General features: G+C 42.6%; 1 protein-coding gene across 2 annotated transcripts; it reads right to left on the bottom strand.

Annotated features, from left to right (window-relative positions):
* Positions 1-1,008: 1,008 nt before the first annotated feature.
* Positions 1,009-26,989, bottom strand: c21h10orf53 (chromosome 21 C10orf53 homolog). 2 transcript variants are annotated; one of them, XM_073025789.1, is made up of 3 exons: positions 26,874-26,989; positions 17,540-17,659; positions 1,009-1,229 (listed from the first exon to the last, which is right to left on the bottom strand). In XM_073025789.1, exons 1-3 carry the CDS (start codon positions 26,965-26,967, stop codon positions 1,165-1,167), a joined length of 279 nt encoding a protein of 92 aa, XP_072881890.1. In that variant the 5' UTR covers positions 26,968-26,989; the 3' UTR covers positions 1,009-1,164. The 2 variants fall into 2 exon arrangements, with proteins under 2 accessions (XP_072881890.1, XP_072881891.1); XM_073025790.1 differs by lacking the exon at positions 1,009-1,229 and adding an exon at positions 9,437-9,552.
* Positions 26,990-27,220: the final 231 nt, after the last annotated feature.

Raw genomic sequence — 27,220 nt, 5'->3', positions numbered from 1 at the left:
ATGCCTCATTTGGATCAACAACCAACACAGTCCGAGGATGTGCTGGGGCAGCCCCCAAGTGTTGCCACTCTTTCAGTGCCAGCATAGCATGCTCACAACTAACTAATGCTCATCTGTATGTCTATTGGGATGGGAGGGAAATGGAACACCTGCAGGAAACTCACTCCGTCACAGGAAGAACGTACATACTCCTTACAGACAGTGGTTGGAATTGAATCCCAATCTCACGGCTGGCACTGTAAAACATTACTCTAGTCATAACACTACCATGCCACCCTTCAAAGATAAATGCAATGTTGGAATGGTAACTTGATGATGCTTCATCCAGTTCTATAGCTACAGCAAAACGTATTTTTTGTACAATTAGCACATTGGTTTCATAAATCAAAGTACTGGGTACAGGAGTTGAGATGTTATGTTGAAGTTGCATAAGATGTTGGTGAGGCCTAATTTGGAGAATTATGTGCAGTTCTGGTCACCTACCTACAAGAACAACATCAACAAGATTAAAAGAGTGCAGAGAAAATTTACAAAGATGTTCTGAAGGCTTGAGGATCTGAGTTATAGGGACAGGTTAAATAGGTTAGGACTTTATTCCCTGGAGTGTAGGAGAATGAGGGGAGACTAGGTTGGTGAGACTAGAACTAAAGGTAATGGGTTAAGGGTGAAAGGTGAGCTGTCTAAAGGGGAACTTTTCCACCTAGAGGACGGTGGGAGTGTGAATCAAGCTGTGGAAGATGTGGGTTCGATTTCAAAATTGAAGACAAATCTGGATGGGTACGTGGACAGGAGGAGTAAGAAGGGCTATGGTCCTGGTGCAGGCTGATAGGATGAGGCAGAATAATAGTTTGGCATGGACTAGATGGGCCAAAGGAGCTGCTCTGTACTGTATGATTCTATAACTCGATAAGCACTAGGTGTAGATGTAGCCAGAGAGTCTAATATTTTGCTTGGTGAACAGTGGGAATAACATAACCATTTCATGTGAATGTAATTACTTTATTTAATGCTTTTAAAATGACTAAGGCATTAAACCAGAGCTATTAAATTAAGCTCAGCTTCACAATACTGATGATCCCTGGAGAGAAGTCTATGTCGCTTAGCCGAAATGAGGAGAGCCTGTGAAATGCTGAGAATCAGTGTTTCCTCTGTCCATGAGGCTGGTCAATAGGCTGCCCTGACCAGCTTCATTGCTTCCTTACAGAGTGGGTCCAATTTCCCATCGCCTCCTGATTCAAGAGATTCAAGATTGTTTAATATTATTTCCAGTACACAAGTGTAAAGGAGACAAAATATTTGTTACTCTGGATCTGATGCAGCAAAAAATATACAGTAAGATAAAGAACACAATAATAAAAAAGACACAATAAATTTAAATATGGTGGTGTAGTGGCATCCACATTGGACTTCGAGGTGAGAGGTCCCAGGTTCGAATCCAGCCGGCCCCTTGCACATTTTCCATCCTTGCTGGGTTGAGCATCGAGCTAGCAACTCAGCCTCGTAAAACAGACAAATGCTAAAGAAACGGCAAGGTTGCTGCCTGATGAGCCTGTGAGCCACAGAAGGATATGATTATCAATTATAAATAAATAAGAAAGCTTTTATATATATATAAACAAGAGAAAATATGCAAACTTTGGAAATCCAAGCAACACACACAAAATGCTGGAGGAACTCAACTGGCCCAGGCAGTGTCTATGGAAAAGTGTATATTTGACATTTCGGACTGAGACCCTTCATCAAGACTGGAGTAAAACAGATGTTAAGTCAGAGTTAGAGGTGGGGGGGGTGGGGAGGAAGAAATACAGGGTGATAGTGGAAACCAGGAGGTGGGGGAGAGTTAAAGAAAAGAGTTTGGAAGTTGATTGGTGAGAGAGATGCAGGGCTGGAAAAGGGAGAATCTGATAGGAGAGGACAGTAGGCCATGGAAGAATGAAAATGGGAGGAGCACCAGAGGGAGGTGATGAGCGGGCAAGGAGATAAGGTGAGAGAGGGAAAAGGGAATGGGAAATGGTGAAGGGGGGTGGGGTGGAGACCTTACTGGAAGTTTGAGAAATCGATGTTCATCCCATCAGGTTGCAGGTGACCCAAACAGAATTTAAGGTGTTGCTCCTGCAGTCTGAGTATGACCTCATTGTGACAGTAATGAAAACCATGGACTGACATTGTCAGAGTGGGGATAGGAAGTGGAATTAAAATGGATGGCCACTGGGAGATCCCGCTTTTTCTGGCAGACTGAACAAGACTACATGTGATGAATAAACAAAAGAGATTCTGCAGATGCTGGAAATCTTGAGTAATACACACAAAATGCTGGAGGAACTCAGCATTTCAGGCAGTATGGTATCAATGTTTGGGAATATACAGTTGGCATTTTGGGCTGAGGCCCTTCATCAGGACTGATCAGGAAGGGTCTCAGCCAGAAATGTTGACTATTTATTCCCCTCCGTAGATGCTTCCTGGCTTGCTGAGTTTCTCCAGCAGTTTGGGTGTCACATGTAATGAATGTTGCTTTTAGTATGGGTAAGTAAAAATCTGTGTCAGAATCAGAATCATGTTTAATATTACTGGCATATTTCTTGAAATTTGTTAACTTTGTGGCAGCAGTACAATGAAATACATGATAATAGTGAAAAAACTATTACAGTTTTTATTTATAGTGTATATGTAATAAGTAGTGCAAAAAATAGAAAGAAAGAAATAGTGGGGTTCTTTTATGGGTTCAATATTGATTCAGAAATCAGGTGACAGAGAGGAAGAAGCTGATCCTGTTCGCTGAGTGTGTGCCTTCAAGCTTCTGTACCTCCTTCCTGAGAAGAGGGCATGTCCTGTGTGGTGAGGGCCCTTAATGATGGATGGTGCCTTTTTGAGGCATCGCTCCTTGATGATGTCCTGGGTACTACTAGTGCCCATGATAGAGCTGACTAATTTTACAGCTCTCTGAGGCTTATTTCAATCCTGTGCAGTAGCTCCCGCACCCCCCCCCCCACCCCCGCCACCCCCCACCTTAGCAGGCAGTGATGCAGTCAGTTAGAATGAAATAAAATTATACTGAATTAAATGAAACAAACAACTAGAAAATGAGGAAGCTCGTGCTGGTTAAGCCACAGGCTCTCCTGCCTTCTCCCCATAACCTTGGATGCCCTTACAGATCAAGAATCCATCAACCTCTCTTTACAAAGACTATGACTCCGCAGTCATCTGTGGCAGAACTCAATTCTCAGTCATGCTTTGTCACAGTTTTCCTGTGGACAGACCAAAACTGATATCTTCAAAAAGGACAATCCATATGAACTACATCAGAAATGACTGGAATTAAGCCAAAATTTGCATCAAATGCAACAGTTCAATTCAGAAAAAGTAGTAATTTATACTTTTACCTCAACTATCTGGCAAACTTTGTATGAACACAGTATTTGCACAATTAAACAGGCTTAGAAAAGATATCAAATATCACTGGACAACAATTTTTTCAGAAGTATTGTTTCCCCAGAAATTTTTTTTGCTTATGATGGACCGCTTGAGGCTGAACATAAATATAATTTCAGACAACTTGTATCATGTAGGAATTTGGAGAAACAAGAAATTAACTTCTCTTGAATTTAATGTGTTTAATTGCATAATAGTGCTGATGCTTTGCAATAGTCAATGAAAATAAAAATGTTTTGTTGATGATTTTCCTTTGTACTCAGTGTCTGAGGCTACTCACTTAAGTATCCAACAATAATCAGCCAGCATTGACGGATTCCTGTTGCCCTGATATTATTTCTCGCTGACTGCAATGTCCTGGTGAAACCTTTCACTGTGCTCTTCACTGACAGCACCAAGATTTGCAGGAAAGAAGTCTAAGTGGGAATGCAGAAAATGAATCTTCAGTGACATGTTGCATTTCATGGTTTTGTGGGCTCGAAACCAGCTGCACGTAGTTTGGTGCTCTGTAATTGCCAAGAAAATGCTCAACATCCTTGAATGCCTTCCATGTGATTTTTTCCAGTCCCACTAGCGGTTCTGTGAATTGTCTGTCATTGATGATCTGTTTGATTTGTGGGCCAACAAAAATGCCTTCCTTAATCTTGGCATCAGTTATTCTGACTTGAATCCTGAATTGAAATAATAAATACAGGTAATCTCAAAACAATGATGCATGACGGGAAAATTTAATGGTGATTTTCATGATCAGCAATCCAAATTCCAGCAGATACAAAAATCAGGAAGCAAAATCATTGTTGTCCAGTGTATTTAAAGTATATAAAGTATATTATTCTTTTTAAGGGATGCAGCCTGGTAACAGGCTCTTCTGGCCCAGTGAGCCAGTTGCACTCATGTGACCATTTAACCTACTAACCTATATGACTTTTTGGGATGTGGAAGGAAACCAAAGCACACAGAGGAAACCCATGCGGTCACAGGGAGAACGCACAAACTCCTTACAGGCTTCGGCAGATGTACTTTGATAATAAATTTACTTTGAACTTTGAATGGTAACTGCATCACTACCACACCATATCAGAAATGAAGCTGCAAGTCAATATACTTGCAGATGTTATAAGACTGACCCACCTTTATGCAAAACGGTTGCATCTGAGATGAATCAAGGGGCTTTGTAATTCAACGGTTTGTGCTATTGGACTGGTGACAGCTGTGTTGGAATTTGAACTCAGTTCAAGTAAATCTAGAATAAAGAAGCTGATAACATCACCACAGAATGCCCAGATCTTTATAGGCATCTGGTTGCTTCAGTAATATTCTTTTTTGGAACAAATCTGTTTGTATCCAGCCAGGACCAAACTTCATGCCAGACTCACACAATCTAGTTGGCTTGTAATTACTGTTAAGTATGCACAGAGCAAAAATTACAGCTGAGTAGTATGATTAAACATTTTAACTGAGTCACGTTGGCAATGTTACATGTGGGCAACTAAAAGTGGAGCAGCTATGAACCAGAGCTACGCCGAGACAAATTTGTGCACGTTCAAAAAGCCCATAACCAAAAGATAGCGCCTCACATGGGTAGGAGGCCCAGCTGATTCACTGCGCAATCAGTCATTCTTGCCACGTTATGTGGCGGTTGGTTTACTTGTCAGTCAAAAGCTGCTCCATCCTGCTAGTCATCGATTGGCCCGTTTGAAGTATGCAGCTGCTCTCTCCCATTGGTTTCCCTGTGTGCCGCGGCACCAATGTCCAGTTCCAGGCACCTCGGAGGTACGAGAATAGCCCATGCAGGAGGTTTGCCCTCTTCCCTTTTGTCTCCAGGGGCTAGTGCTGAACAACCATCGGGAAAGAATGCTGCAGACTCACACTCTTAGCTATGTGTTTAAATATTTAGTTTTGCTGTTTGTATAACTTGGGTGGACTTAGATAACTGGTGAAATCTATTTCTGTTTGTAAGTAAATGATTAATATGCTTATTCATAGTCAGAGTCTTCTGTCTCCCTCACCAAACCTCATGAATTTGCTTCCATGTTACAGATTCTTGCAATTGACCCGATAGGGTTCAATCACTCCATCAAATAGCTTGGTAAGTTGCTCAGTTACTGGGCATTTAGCAATGAACAATAAAATACTGATCCTACCAGGGAACCAGCATCCTGTGACTGAGTATAAAAGAGATGTCTTTACACAATACTTCAATACTTAATTCAAATACCGAATGAGAAAGATCAAGATTATCATTATTCATCAAATATACATTAACAACATCTAAACATTCAGTGAAATGCGTTGTTTGCTTCAACAGCCGTGGGTTCTGCTGGGGCAGCCTGTAAGTGTTGCCATGATTCATTGCATGCCCACAACTTGCTAACCCTAACCCATAAGACATTAGAACATGGAAGGAAACCCATGCGGTCATGGGAGAACGTACGAACTTCAGCAGGAACTGAACTGTGATCACTGCTTTTCCTTGTCAAAGAATGTCTCTGAATTTCAAAAGTAACCATGAAACAGAAATTTACAGATAATGGCTTGGAATGAACTGATATCCAAAAAATGCTGGAGGAACTCGGCAGGTCAGGTACCATCCATGGAAAAAAGTGAATTGTTGACATTTTGGGCCAAGGCCCTCCTTCAGGACACTTTCACCTGAAACATCGACTGCTTACTCTTTTCCACAGATACTGTCCAGTTTGCTGAGCTCCTCCAGCATTTTGTGTGTATTGCTTTGGATTTCCAGAGTCTTCAGATTTTCTCATGTTTTTGATTCCAAAAAGATCCCAGCTTTTGCAACAATGGTGTTCACTGGGAATTACCTCCAGCTCTTGGGAACTGGATAAATGGGATTAGTTCAGCTGTCCTTCATTAACGAGAGTGACCTCTGGTGTACGTCCCAGCACTGTGTCAGCTAGGAGCTGACAAATATCTAGCCAATTTGGTTAAGTGATCTGAATGACAATCGCTCAGCTGATATCATTTGCTACTTCAAGGTTAGTTGATTGACAATAAAAATGTATATTAATCATGGAATAGCTCTCAAGCTGTGAACATATGCAGAGAATATCATCATAAAAATGATTGGCAATTTTTTCTGGATGAGGAAGAAACAGTTTCTCAGCATGTAAACACTACTTGGCCTCTTTAATGAGATTTATGCCATTGTGTGGCATGATTGTGAATTAACAGTAAGGACCCATGGGAATTTGATTCATGAAATATTGATTTTCAAGTCTTGAGGTGTATCATTTTAAAAAATGTTGCAAAGAATTAAAAGCAAGGGTGTAACGCTGAGGCTTTATAAAGCACTGGTGAGGCCTCACTTGGAGTATTGAGAGCTGTTTCAAGCCCCGTATCTAAGAAAGGATGTGCTGATATTGGAGAGGGTTCAAAGCAAGTTCATGAAAATAATCCTGGGATTGAAAGGCTTGTCATAAGAGCAGTGTTTGATGGCTCTGGGCCTCTATTCACCAGAATTCAGAAGAATAAGGACTGACCTCATTGAAACCTATTGAATGTTGAAAGACTTCAAAATAGTGGATGTGAAGAGGATGTTTCATATGGTGGGGGGAGTCTAAGACCAGAGGACACTGCCTGAGAATAGAGCAACCTTCTCTTAGAAAAGAGATGAGGAGGAATTTCCTTAGCCAGAGAATGGTGAGTCTGTGGAATTCTTTGCCACAGGTGGCTTTCGAGGCCAAGTCATTGGGTATGTTTAAGGCAGAGGTTGATAGATTCTTGATTAGTCATGAAGGGATATGGAGAGAAGGCAGGAAATTGGGGCTGAGAGGGAAAACGGATCAGCCATGATGAAATGGAGGATCAGATTCGATGGGCCAAATGGGCTAATTCTGCTCCTAAATCTTATGACCTTATGGTCTTTGACTTTGGCATCTATATGTTACCACACTGTGAGTGTAACAGCCAGTAATGTGAGACGATATATGTTCACCCATTGTGTACATTCTACATTACTGAGTACAGAAATTGTTTCAGAAAGTGAGACTGTCTGAGTACAGTGCGGCCTGGGTTCAGAGGCGTAGTGTCAGTTTTTATTTTAGATTTTCAGTATCTGCAATTTTTTTTTACTTTTTTACTTACTGCAACTTCCTGACTGAAATTTTATGAGATGGGTGACCTGTGGTGCAGGGATTTCTGACCGTTTTTATGCCATGGACGCAATAAGCAAGGGGCCCACTGACCCCAGGTTGGGAACCCCTGATTTAGTGCCCTTTCAGACCGTCACTGCAAATAGGGGCTCATCTGTGTTAACGGAAAACAAAGTGCGAGAATGGGCGGGGGTCAGCCCAAAACTGTCACCATGCTTCTGGCACCGACAGAGCTTGCCCACAACTTACTAACCCCCACATGTTGGTTCTTACTATTTAAAATATAGAGCACATAAACAATCACAAAACAGAAGGAAACAGGGGTGGGAGTAGGCCACCAGGCCTCTTGAGCTTATCCTGCCATTCAGTTTAACCATGAGTGACTTGCCCCAGGTTCAGCTTCTCTTCTGCATATTCCCATAAGCTTCAATTCCTTGATATTTCAAAAATCATTATCATATTTTTAAATTTAGCAATACATCACGGTAGCAGACCCTTCTGGCCCAACAAGCCCACTCTGCCCAACTACACCCATGTGACTAATTAACCTATTGACCCTTCCATCTTTAGAATATGGGAGGAACTCCACACAGTAACGGGGAGAACGTACAAACTCCTTACAGACACTGGCAGGAATTGAACCCAGGTCGCTGGTGCTGTATTAGTGCTATTACTAACTGCTATGCTACCATGCCATCTGATTGTCTACTTTTTCTTGAAATACCACGAACGATTCAGATTCCACAACATACTGGGTTAGAAAATTCCAGAAATTCACCATCTTTTTCAAGACAAAATTCCCACACACCTCAGTTTTAAAGGACTACCTCTCATCTTATAACTCTGCCTACTCTGTCAGGACTCCCAGAAATGGAATCATCTCCATATGATCTTGTCACGCCCCAGCTGTATCTTATATGTTTCTATACAACCAATTCTCGTTCTTCTGAACCCCATTCCTCTAAGTCCCGGAGTCAGGGTTCCATGTGGGCCGGAGAAACGAGTTCTGATGGCCCACTGGGTTCATGAGTCAGTGAAACCAGAATCTGAGGCCTGTTGTTCAGGGTTCAATCCTCAGCAAGTCTGGAGTTTGAGGCCAGTGTTCAGAGATCTGTAAGTCCAGGACTGATGCTGAGGATCAAGGCGCAATGACAGATTGAGGCCTAATGGCCAGAGCCAAGTCTGTGACTCTCTGAGAATCTGCTAGGGAGGTTGAAGCTGGTATCTGTTCTCTTTCGACCTGAGTCTGTATCTGCTGGAGGCCTGCCCAGGAGTTAGAGCTCTGTGTATATGCAACAGGGTGTGATGAAGGAACAGGGCTTGCTTTTCCTGTTGTTGTTGTTGTTTGTTGTGCTCTGTGCTGTTCTGCTGAGCTTTGTAGGCATTCTACGTTTGAGCCTGAATGGGGGGTGACTCTCCCCAGCACAGCCTCGGGTGTGTTGGTTGTTAATGCAAATGATGCATTTCACTGTATGTTCCAATGTACAGCGACAAACTTGAATCTTATAACCTTGAATCTTACAATACAAGACAATATAGTTCCAACTTTTACTTTGTTGGCTTTTTTTGACAGGATATCCCCTGGATACCTATTGAATCTCCTTTGGACAACATCCAGTGTTAGTATTTCCTTTCTTAAGTAAGAGAACCAAACTGTGCAGAGTATTTTAGGTATAACCTCACCAACACCAGTACAATTATAACAATACCTCTCCATTGCTGAACTCCAGTTTCCCTGAAGGAAAGGATTCCTAACCTCCTGCCGCACTTACCTACAAACCTTTCACATATTACGCACAGCAACACTTGGATTTGTTTTGTACTTCACCCATATACGATCCTTATATTTCACTTGGACACAATTCATTCGTACTTGATAGAGGTGTACAAGATGATAAGAAGCAGAGTTCAAGTGGACAGCCAGTGCTTTATTCCCAGGGCAGAAATGGCTAATATGAGTGATGCACCATCAATAACTCTCTGAGACGTGAGGCGAGATATCGGGTTTTATTGACTGGAAGAAAGAACAAACAGCAATTGACCACCACACTGCATCCTAGAGACTGAGACCGGGGCGGAGTCCCCAATCGTCTTTATACCGGGGTCTGTGGGAGGAGCCACAGGAGCAGTCAGCGGGGGTGGGGGGGGGCGTGTCCAGACAGGTATATGTAGTTCACCACAATGAGGGAGCATAATTTTAAGGCGATTGGAGGGAAGTATTGTGGGGTTTGGGGAGTGGGGGGATGTCAGAGGTGTGTTCTTTACACAGAGATGGTAAAAGCATGGGAAATGCAGCCAGGAGTGATGGGAGTGTCAGATGCATTAGGAACACTTAAGAAACACATAGATAGGCCTGATGAAGGATCTTGGCCAAAACATTTTCTCCTTTTCCCTCCATAGATCTGTCTGACCTGGTGAGTTCCTTCAGCATTTTGTGTGTGTTACTCTAGATTTCATGCATCTGTAGAATTTTTTGTCTTTAGTCTCAGGTAGGCATATGGCTGATAGAAAAATGGGGTGGGGGGCAGGATCACATAGGAAAGGAAGGGTTAGATTGATCTTAGGAGTAGGTTAAAAGGTTGGCACAACATCGTGGGCTGAAAGGCCTGTATTGTGCTGTAATTTTCTATGTTCAATTTAGATAATAGTTTTCCTTCTGATTTGTTTTACAGAAATACATGATCTTACACTTTCCCACGTTAAACTCCATTCACCAAGCTTCCGCCTGGACCATTCAGCCTGGTCTATATCTATAGCCCAAATATCCTCATCGCAACATCATCTCCTGCCTACTGTAGTGTCATCAACATTCTCTGTATGGTCCCAAACAAGAGAAAATCTGCAGATGCTGGAAATCTGAGGAACACACACAAAATGCTGGAGGAACTCAGCAGGCCAGGCAGCATATATGGAAAAAAAGTACAGTTGTTATTTCGGCCCGAAACGTCGACTGTACTTTTTTCCATAGATGCTGCCTAGTCTGCTGAGTTCCTCCAGCATTTTGTGTGTGAAACTAAGTATGGTGGCTTGTTGCAAGCTGCACTCTGTAGATCTACTCATTATTTCTATTATGATTGTTATTCTCTTTTTAATCTAGGTTCTCTGCTAACTGTAACACTTTATCCTGTATTCTCTGCACACATGCAAAATACAGGAGTAACTCAGCAGACCAGGCATCTATAGAGAGGAATAAAGAGATGACCATTATGGGCTGAAACCCTTCACCAGGACCTGAAAAAGGGGCTCGCCCCAAAACATTGGCTATTTATTCCTCTAAGTAGATGCTGGCTGGCCTGGTGAGTTCCTTCAGCACTTTGTGTGTGCTTTTCTGGATTTCCAGCATATGTAGAAACTGTTTTTTCCTATTTTCTGTTATTGTTTTACCTGGTCCTGTGTCAATATCCTGCTGTAATGAAGTAATCTAAATGGACAGAATACATACACAGGCAACACACACAAAATGCTGGTGGAACACAGCAGGCCAGGCAGTATCTATAGGGAGAAGCACTGTTGACATTACGGGCCAGGACCCTTCGTCAGGACTAACTGAAAGGAAAGATAGTAAGAGATTTGAAAGTAGGAGGGGGAGGGGGAAATGCGAAATGATAGGAGAAGACCGGAGGGGGTGGGATGAAGCTGAGAGCTGGAAAGGTGATTGGCAAAAGGGATACAGAGCTGGAGAAGGGCAAGGATCATGGGACAGGAGGCTGAAGGAGAAAGAAAGGGGGCAGGGGAGCACCAGAAGGAGATGGATAACAGGCAGAGTGATGGGCAGAGAGAGAGAAAAAAAAGAGGGGGGGAAAAAGCTAAATATATCAGGGATGGGGTAAGAAGGGGAGGAGGGGCATTAATGGAAGTTGGAGAAGTCAATGTTTGTGTCATCAGGTTGGAGGCTGCCCAGCCGGTATATAAGGTGTTGTTCCTCCAACCTGAGTGTGGCTTAATCTTGACAGTAGAGGAGGCCATGGATAGACATATCAGAATGGGAATGGGACGTGGAATTAAAATGTGTGGCCACTGGGAGATCCTGTCATGTTAATGCCCCTCCTCCCCCTCTTACCCCATCCCTGATATATTTAGTTTTCCCCCCCTTTTTTTTCTCTCTCTCTGCCCATCTCTCAGCCTATTCTCCATCTCCCTCTGGTGCTCCCCTTCCCCCTTTCTTTCTCCCTAGGCCTCCGGTCCCATGATCCTTTCCCTTCTCTAGCTCTGTATCACTTTTGACAATCAGCTTCCCGGACCTCAGCTTCACCCCACCGCCTCCGGTCTTCTCCCATCATTTCGCATTTCCCCCTCCCCCTCCTACTTTCAAATCTCTTACTATCTTTCCTTTCAGTTAGTCCTGATGAAGGGTCTCAGCCCGAAACGTCGACAGTACTTCTCCCTATAGACGCTGCCTGGCCTGCTGTGTTCCACCAGCATTCTGTGTGTGTTGTTTAAATTTCCAGCATCTGCAGATTTCCTCAAGTATACATACACAACAGGTTCTCACCGTCCCTGGGAATGTAAGAATAATAAACCAATTTACCTATTTATTCTCTGCCACTTTCTCCAAAATAAATAATAGTAATTCAAAGATAAGAACTTATCCTTGGGCCGCTCTGTTGCATCCTGTAAAATAAAACATTTAATCGGATTCTCTGTCTTCTATGTGATAACCAGTCTTCAATCTATAGAAACATAGAAAACCTACAGCACAATACAGGCCCTTCAGCCCACAAAGCTGTGCCAAACATGTCCTTATCTTAGAAATTACCTAGGATTACACATAGCCCTCTATTTCTCTAAGCTCCATGGAGTCTCTTAAAAGACACTATCATATCCGCCTCCACCACCGTCGCTGGCAGCCCATTCCACACACTTACTGCTCTCTGCGTAAAAAAACTCACCCCTGACATCTCCTCTGTATCTGCTTCCAAGCACCTTAAAACTGTGTCCTCTCGTACTAGCCATTTCAGCCCTGGGAAAAAGCCTCAGACTATCCATGCTAAATCGTTTCCCCAAGGAAAAAGGAAAAGATGTGAAGATTTTACATAGATGCTCAAAAGAAACCACTCTGAACTATACTTCCAAGGTAGAGTCCTGATAAACTTCAACTATTATTTATTTTATATAAAATAGAATGTACTCCACTTCTTAATAACCACAATCAAACTGGAACAGTGCTATTAGATTCAATAACAGATGCTCCCATCAGTCCCTTGAGGAGCTGCCAGGGTAGATATACCAGCTGTGGTGAAATCAGATTTGTCAGAATTTAAATTATCCAGTGAACTGAACAGTGTGGATCTCTTTTATCTTTTACTCAAGCATGTTTGTCTCACCAAACGTTGCTAGAGGACTGTGGCTTCAAACACAAGCTGTCTGTCCATAGGCAGCCAGTGTCTCATCTGAGAGGCCTGTTGGGATGGGTTCAATTATAATATCAAATGCTGAGGCAGCAAGACCCTTGGAGATGAGAATGGTCAGTTGATATAGGATTGATAGGAGTAAAACTGAAATCTGAGTGTCCATAAAATAATTCAAGTTGGTGCTGCAAGGAGAATGACTCTTAAATAAAATTTAAAGTACAGTGTGGCATGAATATTGATTCCTCCTTCCAGTAAACAAATTCCACCCCCCTTCCTTTATTCCCCTATCCGCTCTTTTACCTCTTCTCACCTGCCTATTACTTCCCTGTGTGTCCCCTACCCCTTCCCTTTCTCCTATGGTCCACTCTCCTCTCCTGTCAGATTCCTTCTTCTCCAACCCCTGACCTTTCCCACACACCTGGCTTCACAGACAGACAGACATACTTTATTGATCCCGAGGGAAACTGGGTTTTGTTACAGCCACACCAACCAAGAATAGTGAAGAAATATAGCAATATAAAACCATAAATAATTAAATAATAATAAGTTAATCATGCCCAGTGGAAATGTTCAGGACCAGCCTATTGGCTCAGGGTGTCTGCCACTCCTAGGGAGGAGCTGTAAAGTTTGATGGCCACAGGTAGGAATGACTTCCTATGACGCTCAGTGTTACATCTCGGTGGAATGAGTCTCTGGCTGAATGTACTCCCGTGCCTAACCAGTACATTATGGAGTGGATGGGAGTCATTGTCCAAGATGGCATGCAACTTGGACAGCATCCTCTTTTCAGACACCACCGTCAGAGAGTCCAGTTCCACCCCCACAACATCACTGGCCTTACGAGTGAGTTTGTTGATTCTGTTGGTGTCTGCTACCCTCAGCCTGCTGCCCCAGCACACAACAGCAAACATGATAGCACTGGCCACCACAGCCTCGTAGAACATCCTCAGCATCGTCCGGCAGATGTTAAAGGACCTTAGTCTCCTCGGGAAATAGAGACGGCTCTGCCCCTTCTTGTAGACAGCCTCACTTTCCAGCTGGCCTCTTTCCCCTCCCCCCATCTTTTTATTCTAACATCTTCCCTCTTCCTTCTCAGCCCTGAAGAAGGGTCTCAGCCCGGAATGTTGACTCTCTATACAATTCCATAGATGCTGCCTGACCTGTTGAGTTCGCCCAGCATTTTGTGAGTGCTGTGTTAAAGTACAGTATTTTCAAAGCATTCTACCTAAACATTCTCAATTATGGAGCAATAGCTTCAATATACAGTCCTATGCAAAAGTCATAGGCACATATATATAAGGGTAGGGAGCCTAAGACCTTTGTAGTAATTTTATGTATTGCATTGTACTGCTGCCACAAAAAAAAATTCTTGACATAAGTGAATGATGATAAACCAGATTCTGATATGTGATATATTTCCAGCATCTGCAGATTTCCTCGTGTTTGCCTTCTGATATGTGTCTCTACTGTGGACTGAGAGTGGGATGGGGGCAGGGAGAGGGGAATCATGGTTGGGAAAAGGGGTAGGCAGAGGAGAGGGAGCAGGAGGCACCAGAGAGACATTCCATAATGATCAATTGTTTGGAATCAAATTACCTTGCCTGGTGTCTCAGGGCTGGCTGTGTCTGCATCTGCGCCAACACCACAAGTGGCACTCCTTCTCTGCCACCTGTCCCACATTCCTCCCTCGAGGCTCCTCCCTCACCCTTCCCAACATCCTTTGCTCCCGCCAGATTTACTCCCGCCGTGTGTGTGTATGTGTATGTGTGCGTGTGTGTGTGTGTGTGTGTGCGCACGCGCACCTAGGACTTTGGCATAGTACTGTATAAGGAAGGAAATAGGATCACAAGAGACTACAGATGGTAGAACCTTGAGCAACAAACTATCTGTTGGAGGAAATCAGTGGGTTGATATTTGTCCCCTTTCCCACAACACCCCAAAGCCCCCCTTCACCCTTATTCTGGCCCTTCCCCTTCCCCTCTTGGTTTCATCCTCCTACTTTGCCCTCATGTTCTTCCCCACCATCTATCTGGTTCTGACTGCCATATACCTCATCCCTAATGGTTCCCATTCTCACCCCCTTTACTACCAGAATCCAGCAGTGATAAACAGCAAATACATGTGGAGGGGCAGGAAGCAGGGTGTCTGCAGAAGGACTTAGACAGATTGGGAGAATGGGAAAAGAAGTGGCAGATGGAAGACAGTGTAGAAAAATGTATGGTCGTGCACTTTGGTAGAAGGAATATGCATTGACTATTTTCTATATGGGGAGGGAATTCAAAAATCAGAGGGGCAAAGGGTCTTGGGAGTCCTAGAGCTGAATTCCCTCAAGGTTAACTTGCAAGTTGACTCGGTGGAAAGGAAGGTAAATACGATATTAGTATTCATTTCCAAAGGACTAGAATATAAAAGCAAACACGTAGTGCTAATACTTTATAAGGCATTGGTCAGACCATATGTGGAGTATTGTGAACAGTTCTGAGCCCCATATCTAAGAAAGGATTCTAAGGTAGGCCATGTGGTCCATCAAGTCTGCTCTGCTACTTGGTCATGGCCGATTTATTATCCCTCTCAACCCAATTCTCCTTCCTTCTCCCCATTACTTTTGACACCCTGACTAATCAAGAACCCATCCACCTCTACTTTAAATATAACAAATGACTTGGCCTCCATGGCTGTCTGTAGCAATTAATGCCACATATTCACCACCCTCAGACTGAAGAAGTTCTTCCTCATCTCTGTCCTAAAGCGACATCCTTCTATTCTGAGGCTGTGCCCTCTGGTCCTAGACTCTCCCATCATTGGAAGCATTCTCTGCACCTCCACTCTGTCTAGTCCTTTCAATATTTGGTAGCTTTTCAATCTGGTCCAAGTGAAACTGGTGAGAGGTGACAGTGAGTAGGTCGAGCTGAGTAAGTGCCACTTCATAACACTGCTGATGATACCTTCCATCATTTCCATGATTGGAAGTGAAATGACTGAGCAGTAATTAGCCTAGTCGGATTTGTCCTCCTGCTTTTTATATTCACACTGTCAGATGGACACTAGGGTTGTCATTGTCCTTGAATGCTTTGGCTGGAGAGCAGCTAGTTCTCTGGTCCTTTCCACAGCAATTGTTTCCTGAAATCATGTGACTGGAATCAAATTGGTCATTGGGTTCCTAAGGAGAAAACAACCTCATACAAGTCATCAGAGACTCGAGACTGCAGATGCAGGAATCACATAAATCAGATGGAGGATCTCATTACATCTGGTTGAGAGAGCGAGGATTTTTCTCCTTGGAGGAGGATGAGAGGTGACTTGATAGATGTGCATAAGATGATGAAAGGTGTAGAAAGAGTGGACAGCCAATGCTTTATCCCAGGGCAGAAATGGCTAATATGAGAGAGCATAATTTTAAGATGACTGGAGGAAAGTATAGGGGGACGTCAGAGGTAAGTTTTCTTGCACAGAAAGTTTTGGTGCATGGAACACACTGCTAGGGGTGATGTTAGGGGCAGGTACAATGGGGAGATTTAAGGTACACTTAGATAGACACATGGATAAAAGAAAAAGAGGTCTATGTAGGAGGGAAACATTAGATTGATCTTGGACTAGGTTAAAAGGTTGGCACAGCATCGTGGGCAGAAGAGAAATGGACAGTCAACATTTTGAGTTGAGATTCTTCAACCAGACTGAAAGACTAAAGGAGATAATGAGTATGAAGAGGTGAAGTGAATAAATAGGGCAAAAACTGGCAGGCAATAGGTGGATCTAGATTGTGGGGGGGGGGGGGGAGAGGGGGGTGAAACGTAGATAAGGGAGGGGAAAGTGGGAATAGCACCAGAAGCTGAGAGGTGATAGGTGTAAGTGAAAAAGGGCTGTCAGATGATGGTAGAGCATGGAATAGAAGTGGGGAGGGCAGAAAGGTGTAGTGCTGGTGGGAGGACTGTGTGAGTGATGGATGGATGGATGGACTGGATGGAAGAAGGGAAAGAAACAGGTAATTCAGGTGGAGAGGGAAAAGGGACAGAGGGGTGCAGTTAACCAAAAATTGGAGAATTCACTGTTAATTCTCCTGGCTTGTGAACTACTCAGATGGAACACAAGGTGCTGTTCTCCTCTAGTTTGCATTTAGCCTCACCTTGGCGGTAGAGGAGATGGTTATGGCAAAGTTCCAATCCTATAAACTGTTTGTAACCTAAACAGGTCACAAGTCTGATATATGACCGTGAACCCACACAGCAGAAGATTTCTACAACCCAGCAGCAGCAGCTGGCAAGTATATCCTGCCATTCTTTCAAATGCTCTTTTACATATATAGACTGCATAAAATTCATGTGATAGTAAACTGGATCGTTCAGAAAATTTAATCTGCATAGACTAGGTACAGCAGTTTAGTTATTATTTAACTTAATAATTATTCATCAAGATGTCTCAATATTATACTTTTCTAAAAATAGAGATTGTGATAATAAGACCATAAGTCATAGGAGCAGAATTAGGCTTTTCAGCCCAACAAATCTACTCCATCATTCCAGCGTGGCTAATTTATTTTCCCTCTCAACCCCATTTCCTGCCTTTTCCCCATAACCTTTGATGCCCTGTCTAATGAAGAATCTATCAACCTAATTTTGGGTTGACACTTAAGTAATTTCTCGAATGGCTTACCAAAATCTAGGTCTGTTATCTTACATGTGAAGACAATTTCTCCATTCACAACAAGTTCCACAATATTCCAGTCAGGAGATTGTTCTTCAACCCAGGAGTGACCATTATCTTCTAACATTGCTTCAAAAGAGGAAATATTCAATGAAATCCACTTATTGAGGACATCTTTCTGACTACAAACTATTCAAAATTCAAGACAGTTTGGTGTCATTCTTCAGTACATGAATGTAAAGGAGAACAAAATGATTGCCATTCCAGATCCAACAAAGCAAAAAAACACCATAAGCATAAAAAGCACAATAAATATAAATAATAAACAGTCCTATAAATGTACATGATGTACATTTGTACAACTGTTGAGTGTAGCTATCTATACATAAGATTGGCTTATATCCATAGGGCTGTGGAGAGGAGTAGCTGATGTGGAAGTACTGGTGGTGGGATGAGTTAATGGGTGGAGGTGTTGATCAGCCTGATGACTTGGGGCTAGTAATTGTTTCTTAATCTAGCATGGATGCTGCATAGCCTTCTCCCTGATAAAATGTGACAAACAGCCCACGAGCAGTGTGTGTGGGATCCTTTATGATATTGCTGGCCTTTTCCAGCACCTTTCTGTATGTATATCCTTGGTGATGAGTTGGACAGTTTCAGCTACCCGTTGTAGAGCCCTCCTGTCTGCCGCAGTGCAGCTTCCATAAACACACAGTGATGCAGCTTGTTAGGATGCTCTCAACTGTGCACCTATAGAAGGTCTTTTCTATAGGCACCTATTGAGGATCAGATATGGTTGTGCATCTGACTGTCTGAGCTCTTTTGGTTGGGAAGTCCAACACCCTCAAGCAGTATACATACATACTGTAAATAAAAGCATAACTTGTACATTAAATAAAATCAAAATAAAACTTAAGACCAAAGCTATGTTACCTGATCAGTTAATCTTCAGTGAAATGGCGGTCTGTTTGTTTGGTGATCTTTAGCTACCTATCATTTCTAGCTCTCCCAGAGGAACTTTAAATTACTCAGTGTTCTCATTTCAGAGGACTTGTCCTGGCATTACAAAGAAAGCACAGCAGCACCCCTACTTTCTTAGAAGTTTGATAAGATTTAGCATGACATCTAAAACTTTAACAATCTTCTATAGACATGTGGTAGAGAGTATATTGACTAGTTGCATCATAGGGTGGTATAGCAACACCAATACCCTTGAACGGAAATCCCTACAAAAAGTAGCAGACACAACCCGGTCCATTACAGGTAGAGCCCTCCCATCATTAAGCACATCCACATGGAGGGCTGTCTCAGGAAAGTAACATCCGTTATCAAGGACCTCCATTAATTGGGCATGATGATGGATGTTGCATCACAGCTGTTGCTCATTTAGCAGCCCGCCACCCCCCATCCACACCGCTGATGAATCCAAAGGAACAGTTTGGCTGTCGCAACATTGCCGGAGTTGCCAGTCAATGTCGAACTCAATGTAGAACTGCCCTTGGGACTCCAGATCTGGACTTTTCATCAGGGTTTATTCCCGAAGACTACCCCATGAGTAGGTTAGTCAGTGAAGGTTTAAGATGAGGGTCTTCCTTCTCCTAGATGAGCTGTCAACCGCGGCTGATGAGCCCCACGTACCCAATGCAACTGGCTTTAAGGCACCAGTAACCCGCCTTTGTTCCTTCTCCTGTCAGTAGAAATGGTTCCACTGGGTTTAGCAGCTAAGCCACACATGATGGCCAGAAGCGGACTTGGTTGTCAGAGGCCATTTGAGATGCTGATGCACCATCAATAACTCTCGGAGACGGGAGGCAAAAAATAGGCTTTTATTAGCAGCAAGAGACCACCACACAACATCCTGGAGACTGAGGGAGGAGCAGTGCCTGCAATCACCTTTATACAGGGGTCTGTGGGAGGAGCCACAGGAGCAGTCAGCAGAGGGGCGTGTCCAGACAGGTATATGTAGTTCACCACAGATGCATGCCATTGGGAGCATTTAATAGGTAGTGGGAGCTTATTCCCACTACCACCCCTGGCTATAACAACCTTAAGAGACCTGTACCATACTATTCTATAGATTTGCTGAGTATGCCCACAGAGAAATGAGTCTCAGGGTTGTATATAGTGACATTTATGTAATTTGATAATAAAATTTACTTTTAACTTTGAACTTTGGTAGGAAATACAAATAGTGAATACAGGCACCTAAGCTGTAACACTGAATTGAAAAATTGTGCTGTTAAAGGTAAAACTGTTTCTTGTAAATACTCAGTTGTTAAAGTGCAATAGTGAAGTCCAAGGGCTTGTACGCTGAACTAGCCACCAAAGTTTTGGGAAATTTAATCTTTCAATAACAAGCCATGACACAGGGTACTTTGGGGTAGATCTTCCAATTTCCAAATCACTGGCTGATTTCCATCGATGTTGCTGTTGATCCAGCATCTGGTGATCATAAGTCCCATAGAAATGCTTTGACCTCAGGCCGAAGCAGTCAACATTTTTACACGACATGATATTTTATGACTGTCAGGATCTTCACAAAGATTCAAAAATGACTAAAATGAAACTTACACTATTTTTTAAATGTCTAAAGTTTAAAGATCAGCATTGTTTCTCACATGTACATTAAAACATACACTGAAATACGTAGATTGCATCAATGACCAAAACAGTCTGAGGATACACTGGGGGCAGCCTGCAAATGTTGCCATTATTTCAGTGTCAACATAGCACGCTGCGTTGACACTGAAAGCATGGCGACACGTAATAACTCTAAGTCGTACATCTTTCAATGCGGGACAAAATTGGAGCACCCAGAGGAAACACACACAGTCACAGGGAGAATGTACAGACAGCAGCACAAACTGAACCCCAATTAATTTTACAGCTGGGGCTGTAAAGCATTGCATTATCTGCTTTTTAAAACTGAAAATGAACAAAATTAAAACATTAGAAAACAATAGTTAAATAATTGTACTTAAATTCAATCAATTCAGAAGACGCATCAGAGAATTTCTGCCAAAGTCATGACTCAGTGTTGTATCTGAAGTCCAAGGTAAAGAGGAAGGGAGCCAATATAGTCCCCTGTGGGGTCCCAGTGCTCCTTAAAACCATATTGGATGCATAGGTTTGCCAGTCAGATAATCCATTATCTAGGATACAATGGAAGTGCCAAACTGCATTGAATGGAACCCTTCCCCCAGCAATGAGGGCTGTATGGTAGATTGAAAAAATCAGGTGGGTGCTGGATCCCAAGAGCGAGAATTTGTAGAATGCGTATAAGATGGGCTTTTAGAGCAGCTCATGGCTGAGTCCACTAAGGTTCAGATATTCTGGATTGGGTGTTGTGCAATGAACCGGAATTGATGAAAGAGCTTAAGGTAAAGGAACCCACTGTGGCCAGTGATCATAATATAGTGGAATTCACCCTGCAATTTTAGAGTGAGAAGCTAAAGTCAGATATATCAGTATTACAGTGGAGTAGAGGGAATTATAGAGGCATGAGGGAGGAGCTGGCCAAAGTTGAATGGAAGGGGACACTAGTAGGGATAATGGGGCAGAGCAGCAATGGCTGGAGTTTCTGGGAGCAATTGGGAAGGCACTGGACAGATACACTCCGAAGAGGAAGTATTCTGAAGGCAGGATGACACACCATGGCTGACAGTAGAAGTTAAAGCCAACACAAAACCAAAAGAGAGGGCACATAATAGAGCAAAAGTTAGTGGGAAGTTAGAGAATTGGGAAGCTGTTAAAAACCAACAGACAGCAACTAAAAAAGTCATAAAGAGGTAAGAGATGGAATACAAAGGTAAGCTGCCAATAATAGCCACCAAAGGTAACCTGGACCAGACCGTCTACACCCAAGTGTTCTGAAAGAGGTGGCTGAAGAAATTGTGGAGGCATCGGTAATAACCTTTCAAGAATCAACAGATTCTAGCATGGTTCCACAGGACTGGAAAATTGCAAATGTCACTCTGCTGTCCTAGAAGGGATCGAGGCAGAATAAAGGAAATTATAGGCCAGTTAGTCTGAGCTCAGTGGTTGGGAAGATGTTGAAGCTGATTGTTAAGAAGTGATTTTGGGGTACTTGGAGGCACATGATAAAATAGAATGAAGTTGACATGGTTTCCTTTAGGGAAAATCTTGCCTAACAGATCTGTTGGAATTCTTTGAATAAATTACAAGTAGGATAGACAAAGGAGAATTGGTGGGTGTTGTGTACTTGGATTTTCAGAAGTCCTTTGACAATTTGGCACACGAGACTGCTTAACAAGTTAAAAGCCCATGGTATTACATGAAAAATACTTACACAAATAGAGTATTGGCTGATTAGCAGAAGGCAGAAAATGGGAATAAAGGGGGCCTTTTCTGGTTGGCTGCAGGTGACTAGTGGTGTTCCATGGAGGTCTGTATTGGGATCACCTCTTTTTAAGTTATATGTTAATGATTTGGATGATGAAATTGATGCTTTGTGGCTAAGTTTCCAGATGATATGAAGGTGGAGGGACTGATTGTGTTGAGGACACAGAGAGGCTGTAGAACAACTTAGACAGATTAGGAGAACGGGCAAAGAAGTGGCAGATGGACTAAAGTGTCGGGCAGTTATGATCATGCATTTTAGTAGGAGGAATAAATGCATAGACTATTTTCTAAATGGAGAGAAATTTCAAAAATCTGAGATGCAAAGGGACTTGGGAGCTTTCCTGCATTATTAAGGGTTAAATTGCAGGTTGAGTCAGTGGTGAGGAAGGCAAATGCAATGTTAGCATTCATTTCAAGAGGACCAGAACATGAAAGCAAGGATGTAACATTGAGGTTTTATAAAGCACTGGTGAGGCCGCTGTTGGAGTATTATGAGCAGTTTTGGGCCACTTACCTAGTAAGGGATGAGGTAACGTTGGAGAGTATTCAAAGGAGGTTCACAAAAATGATTCCAGGATTGAAAGGCTTGCATTATGTAGAGCGTTTGATAGCTCTGGACCATCACTAGGATTCAGAAGAATAAGGGGTGACCTAATTGAAAACTAATTTCTTTAGCCAGAGAATGGTGAATCTGTGGAATTCGTTGCCAGAAGCGGCTGAGGAGGCCAAGTCACTGAATATATTTAAGACCGAGGTTGATTGATTCTCGATTAGTCAGGGCATGAAGGAATACATGGAGGAGGCGGGAGACTGGGGCTGAGAGGGAAATGGTGATGAAATGGCAGAGCAGATTGGATGGACCAAATGGCCTAATTCTGATCTTCTATCTTATGGTCTTAGTTAATATGATTACTTTATTATTGGACTCCAATGACAGAGTGCAATCTATATGACAGCAATGATGATTTGAGAGGTAGTCTGAGATCTCATTGTGCTTGAAACATCCTCACTGTTGAGACAGTTATTTCAATTTGTGCCAACAGAGACATCATCATTTCAATGCAACTGAAGCCAGTGACAGATTAATGAGACAAAGACTCGAAGGAGTCATTTGGCTCACTTTTATCTTTGTTCATCTTATTTCAGACCTTATTTTCCATTTTATCCTACAAGTTGAGTTCAAACAATTTAGCTTGTATATGATATTGAACTTGTGGAAAATGAATGACGTATTAGAAGTTTGAATTATTATATATCTCTGGGGTAGATTGTACTTGCTTGTTTGAACATCCTCCAGTTTTCTAAGAATCCCATGTGAGATAATACATTTATACCTCAGCACTCTCTCACAGAGGAACTCAGAACCATTATCTCCAGTTGGAATCCGACCAAGATTTAGATTCTCATGTTCTTTTATTATAAAATGATTTAGTACAGAAGGACATGTTACAGTTTGTTCAAAGATCAATCAATTAATTGCATTCCGCTGTTCCCTTCTCCACACTGTGAATGTTTAACCTTCAAATGCTGTACTTATCCAATTCTCTTCAGAATGATACTATCTGATTTCCTTAAATCACTCTTTTCAGGCAGTGCATTCCACATCACCATAAAGTTCAAAGTAAATTTATAATCGAAATACGTATATGTCATCAAATACTACCATGAAATTCATTTTCTAGCAGGTATTCACAGTATAAGAAAGCATTAGAATAAACGAAGAGCTACACATGAACAAAGACTGACAAGCAGCCAACATGCAAAAGAAGACAAATTGTGCAAATACAAAAGGAACAAATGATAAGAATTATAAATAGGTAAGTCAATAAATAATACTGAGAACAGGAGTTGTAGAGTCCTTGAAAGTGAGTTCATATTGTGGTGTGTGAAGATGTCAATGCTGCTTCAGGAGTCAGATGGTTGAAAGGTAGTGCATCATGTAAAAGATTAAAGGTCTATTGCTGCTCACTATGGTAGAGTAGACATAGCAGCAGCAGTTCTGGACCACTGCCCCAGGTTTATGAGTTTGTATCTTAGTATTATGAACGGCAAATTTAAATTCAAGCAGACAAATAAATTTGCCGTTTGTTAAACTGAATTCCGTTATCCAAGGTGGCAGCTATGGTTTGAGAGGGAATGACGTTAGCAGAGGTTCTCTTCACTTACCCTCGTTTTTGTACTTAAAATACCAAAGTTCAATGTAAACCAATTACTGAGGTACATGTATGTCACCACATACAAGATGCTGGAGGAACTCAGCAGTTCAATCCGCACCTATAGAAATGAATAAGCAGTCGATGTTGACACCCTTCATCAGGACTGGAAAGGAAGGAGGAAGAAAGCAGAATTAGGTGGTGCAGAGAGGGGAAGGAGGATAAGCTAGAAGGAGATAGGTGAAGCTGGGTGGGTGGGGGAGAGGGAGACTAAGTAAGAAGCTGGGAGGTGATAGGTGGAAAAGCTAAAGGGCTGGATAAGAAGGAATCTGATAGGAGAGGAGAGCGGACCATGGGAGAAAGGGAAGGGGAAAGGACACCAGGGAAAGGTGATAGACAGATTAGAAGAAGAGATGATGTAAAAGGGGAGCAAGAGTGGGGAATGGAAAAAGTGGGATGGGGGGTATAAATTACTGAAAATTAGAGAAATCGATATTCATGCCATCAAGTTGGAAGCTACCCAGTCAGATTATGAGGTGTGGCTCCTCTAACCTGAGAGTGGCCTCATCATGGCAGTAGAGGAGGCCATGGCCCACATGTGGGATGGGAATGGGGTTTGAAATTAAAATAGTTGGCCATCGGGAAATCCCACTTTTTGCCGATGGAGCAAAGATGCTCGACAAAGCCATTCTCCAAACTACGTTGGGTCTCACCAGTGTGCAGGAGGCTGCATCAGGATGACTGGATATAGTAGACAACCCCAAAAAATTCACAGAGGAAGTGTTGTCTTACCTGGAAGGATGGTTCAGGGCCCTGAATGGAAGTGAAAAGGAAGGTATAGCACTTCCACTTGCAGGGATAGGTGCCAGGAAGGAGATCAGTGGGGAAGGACAAATAAACAAGGGAATCATGGAGGGAGCAATTCCTTTGGAAAGTGGATATTGGGGAGAGGGTGAGGTAAAGATGCTTTTAGTGTAGGATCCAGTCAACTGATTATTCATTTTCATGGATGCTACCTGACCTGATGAGTTTCTCCAACATTTTGAATGTGTTACTCTGGATTTCCAGCATCTACAGAATCTCATGTTTATATGTCACCATATAGTACCCTGAGAGTCATTTTCTTGCAGGCATTCACAGTAGAACAAAGAAATACAATAGAATCCATGAAAAAAAACACATACAAAGTCTGACAAACTACCAATATCCAAAAGAAGACAAACTAAATGTACAAAATCAAAACAAATAATACTGACAACATGAGTTGTAAGTCCATAGGTTGTGTTGAGTGTTGAGGTGAGTGAAGTTATCCACACTGGTTCAAGAACCTGATGGGTGAAAGGTCATAGTTTTTCCTGAGTAATGCTCCTGCACCTCTTCCCAATGGTAGCAGCAAGGACAGAACATGGCCTGGATGGTTGTGGTCCTTGATAATGGATGCTAATTTCTTGCTGTATCAGTCCTTGTAGATGTGCTCAGTGGTGGGGAGGGCTTTACCTGTGATGAACTGGGCTGTATCCTCCACTTTTTGTAGGGTTTTCTGTTCTTCAGCATTGATCTTTCCATACCATGCTGCGATGCAAACCAGTCAGGACAAATATAATATGCTTCAAGTGTTCCTACTAGTACAGGTGGTTGCCACAACGGTTTCATTGAACCTTTCAGTGAAAAGATTCAGTTTCTCATTAAACTTGGACTTGAGCATGTCCCGGCACTTCCTGAAATATGAGTGACTAATTGCTACATTTCAAACAGAATAGAGTCATAGAGATACACAGAATGGAAACAGGCCCTTCAGCCCCACTCACCAATACTGACCCAGTTGCCTACTGGGAATACCTGAACTAGTTCCATTGGCCCATGTTTAGCACATATCCATCAAAACCTTCCCTTCCATGTACACTCAGTGGCCACTGTATTAGGTACACCTGCTCGTTAATGCAAATCATGTGGCAACAACTCAATGCATAAAAACATGTGGACATGGTCAAGAGGTTCAGTTGTTGTTCAGACCAAACATGAGAATGGGAAAGAAATGTGATCTAAGTGACTTTGATCATGGAATGATTGTTGGTGCCAGATAGGGTGGTTTGAGTACCTCAAAACCTGCTGACCTCCTGGGATATTCATGCATAACTGTCTTTAGAGTTTATAGAGAATAGTGTGAAAAGAGAATGTGAGTGGTTGTCCTGTGCGCAAAAACATCTCGTTAATGAGAGGGGTCAGAGGAGAATGGCCAGGCAGGTTCAAGCAGTCAGAAGGTGACAGTAATTCAAATAACAACACGTTACAACAGTGGTGTGCAGAAGAGCATCTCTTGAACACACAATGTTGAACCTTGAAGTGGAATGGCTACAGCAGCAGAAGACCACCAACATACACTCAGTAGCCACCTTACTAGGTAAAAGTAGCCACTGAGTGTATCAGTCAAAGTGGTTAAATGTTGTAATTGCCCTCTCTGCCCCTTCCTCTGGCAGCACCCTCTGAGTGAAAATTCTTGGAAGTTTGAGAAGAAATTGCATGACATCTAAAAGTTTGACAAACTTCTATAGATGTGTAGTAGAGAGTTATATTGACTGGTTGCATCACAACCTGGTATGGAAACACCAATGCCCTTGAATGGAAAAGCTTCCAAAAATACTGGATATGGCCCCGTCCCTCCGGTCCCCTACAAATCTCTCACTATGAACCTGTGTTAGACCCCATACCCAGGGAAACAAAGAGATTTGCTGCCAAAATGAGTTTAAAGAGTGACGTGCACCATTTGGACTGTATTTCCTACAGATATTTTTTATGAATTAAGTTTATTTTTCGAAAAAAATGCTTACTCTTAAGTCCGATCAGCCGCGAGGTCCTGTAGTCCACCACCCCGCACGACTCATATGGGCCATAGCGAATGGTCACCTTCTGAGAGAGAGGCATCGAGGCGCAAGCTTTCTCAAGCCACTCTTATGACAACCAACAACGCAAAACGTTGCCATGGAAATGAACTCACCGAAAAGAGGATGTAACTTCCGGGGCACAGCTGGAAAGTTCCTGAGACGGGAAAGTTAGTTCTTTTTCCGTGACTTTTCCAAACTTAGTGCCAGCCAATTCCCTACTTCGGATTAGCAGTTCCTGTTAGTTCCCTGTTGCTGGTGACTGTCGGTTTACCGTGACCATGGCCGAACTTCTT

The sequence above is a fragment of the Hemitrygon akajei genome, chromosome 21 (assembly GCF_048418815.1).
Source record: "Hemitrygon akajei chromosome 21, sHemAka1.3, whole genome shotgun sequence".
Lineage (NCBI taxonomy): Eukaryota > Metazoa > Chordata > Chondrichthyes > Myliobatiformes > Dasyatidae > Hemitrygon > Hemitrygon akajei.
The sequence above is the reverse complement of the archived record's forward strand: the minus strand, read 5'-3'. Positions and strand labels throughout refer to the sequence as shown.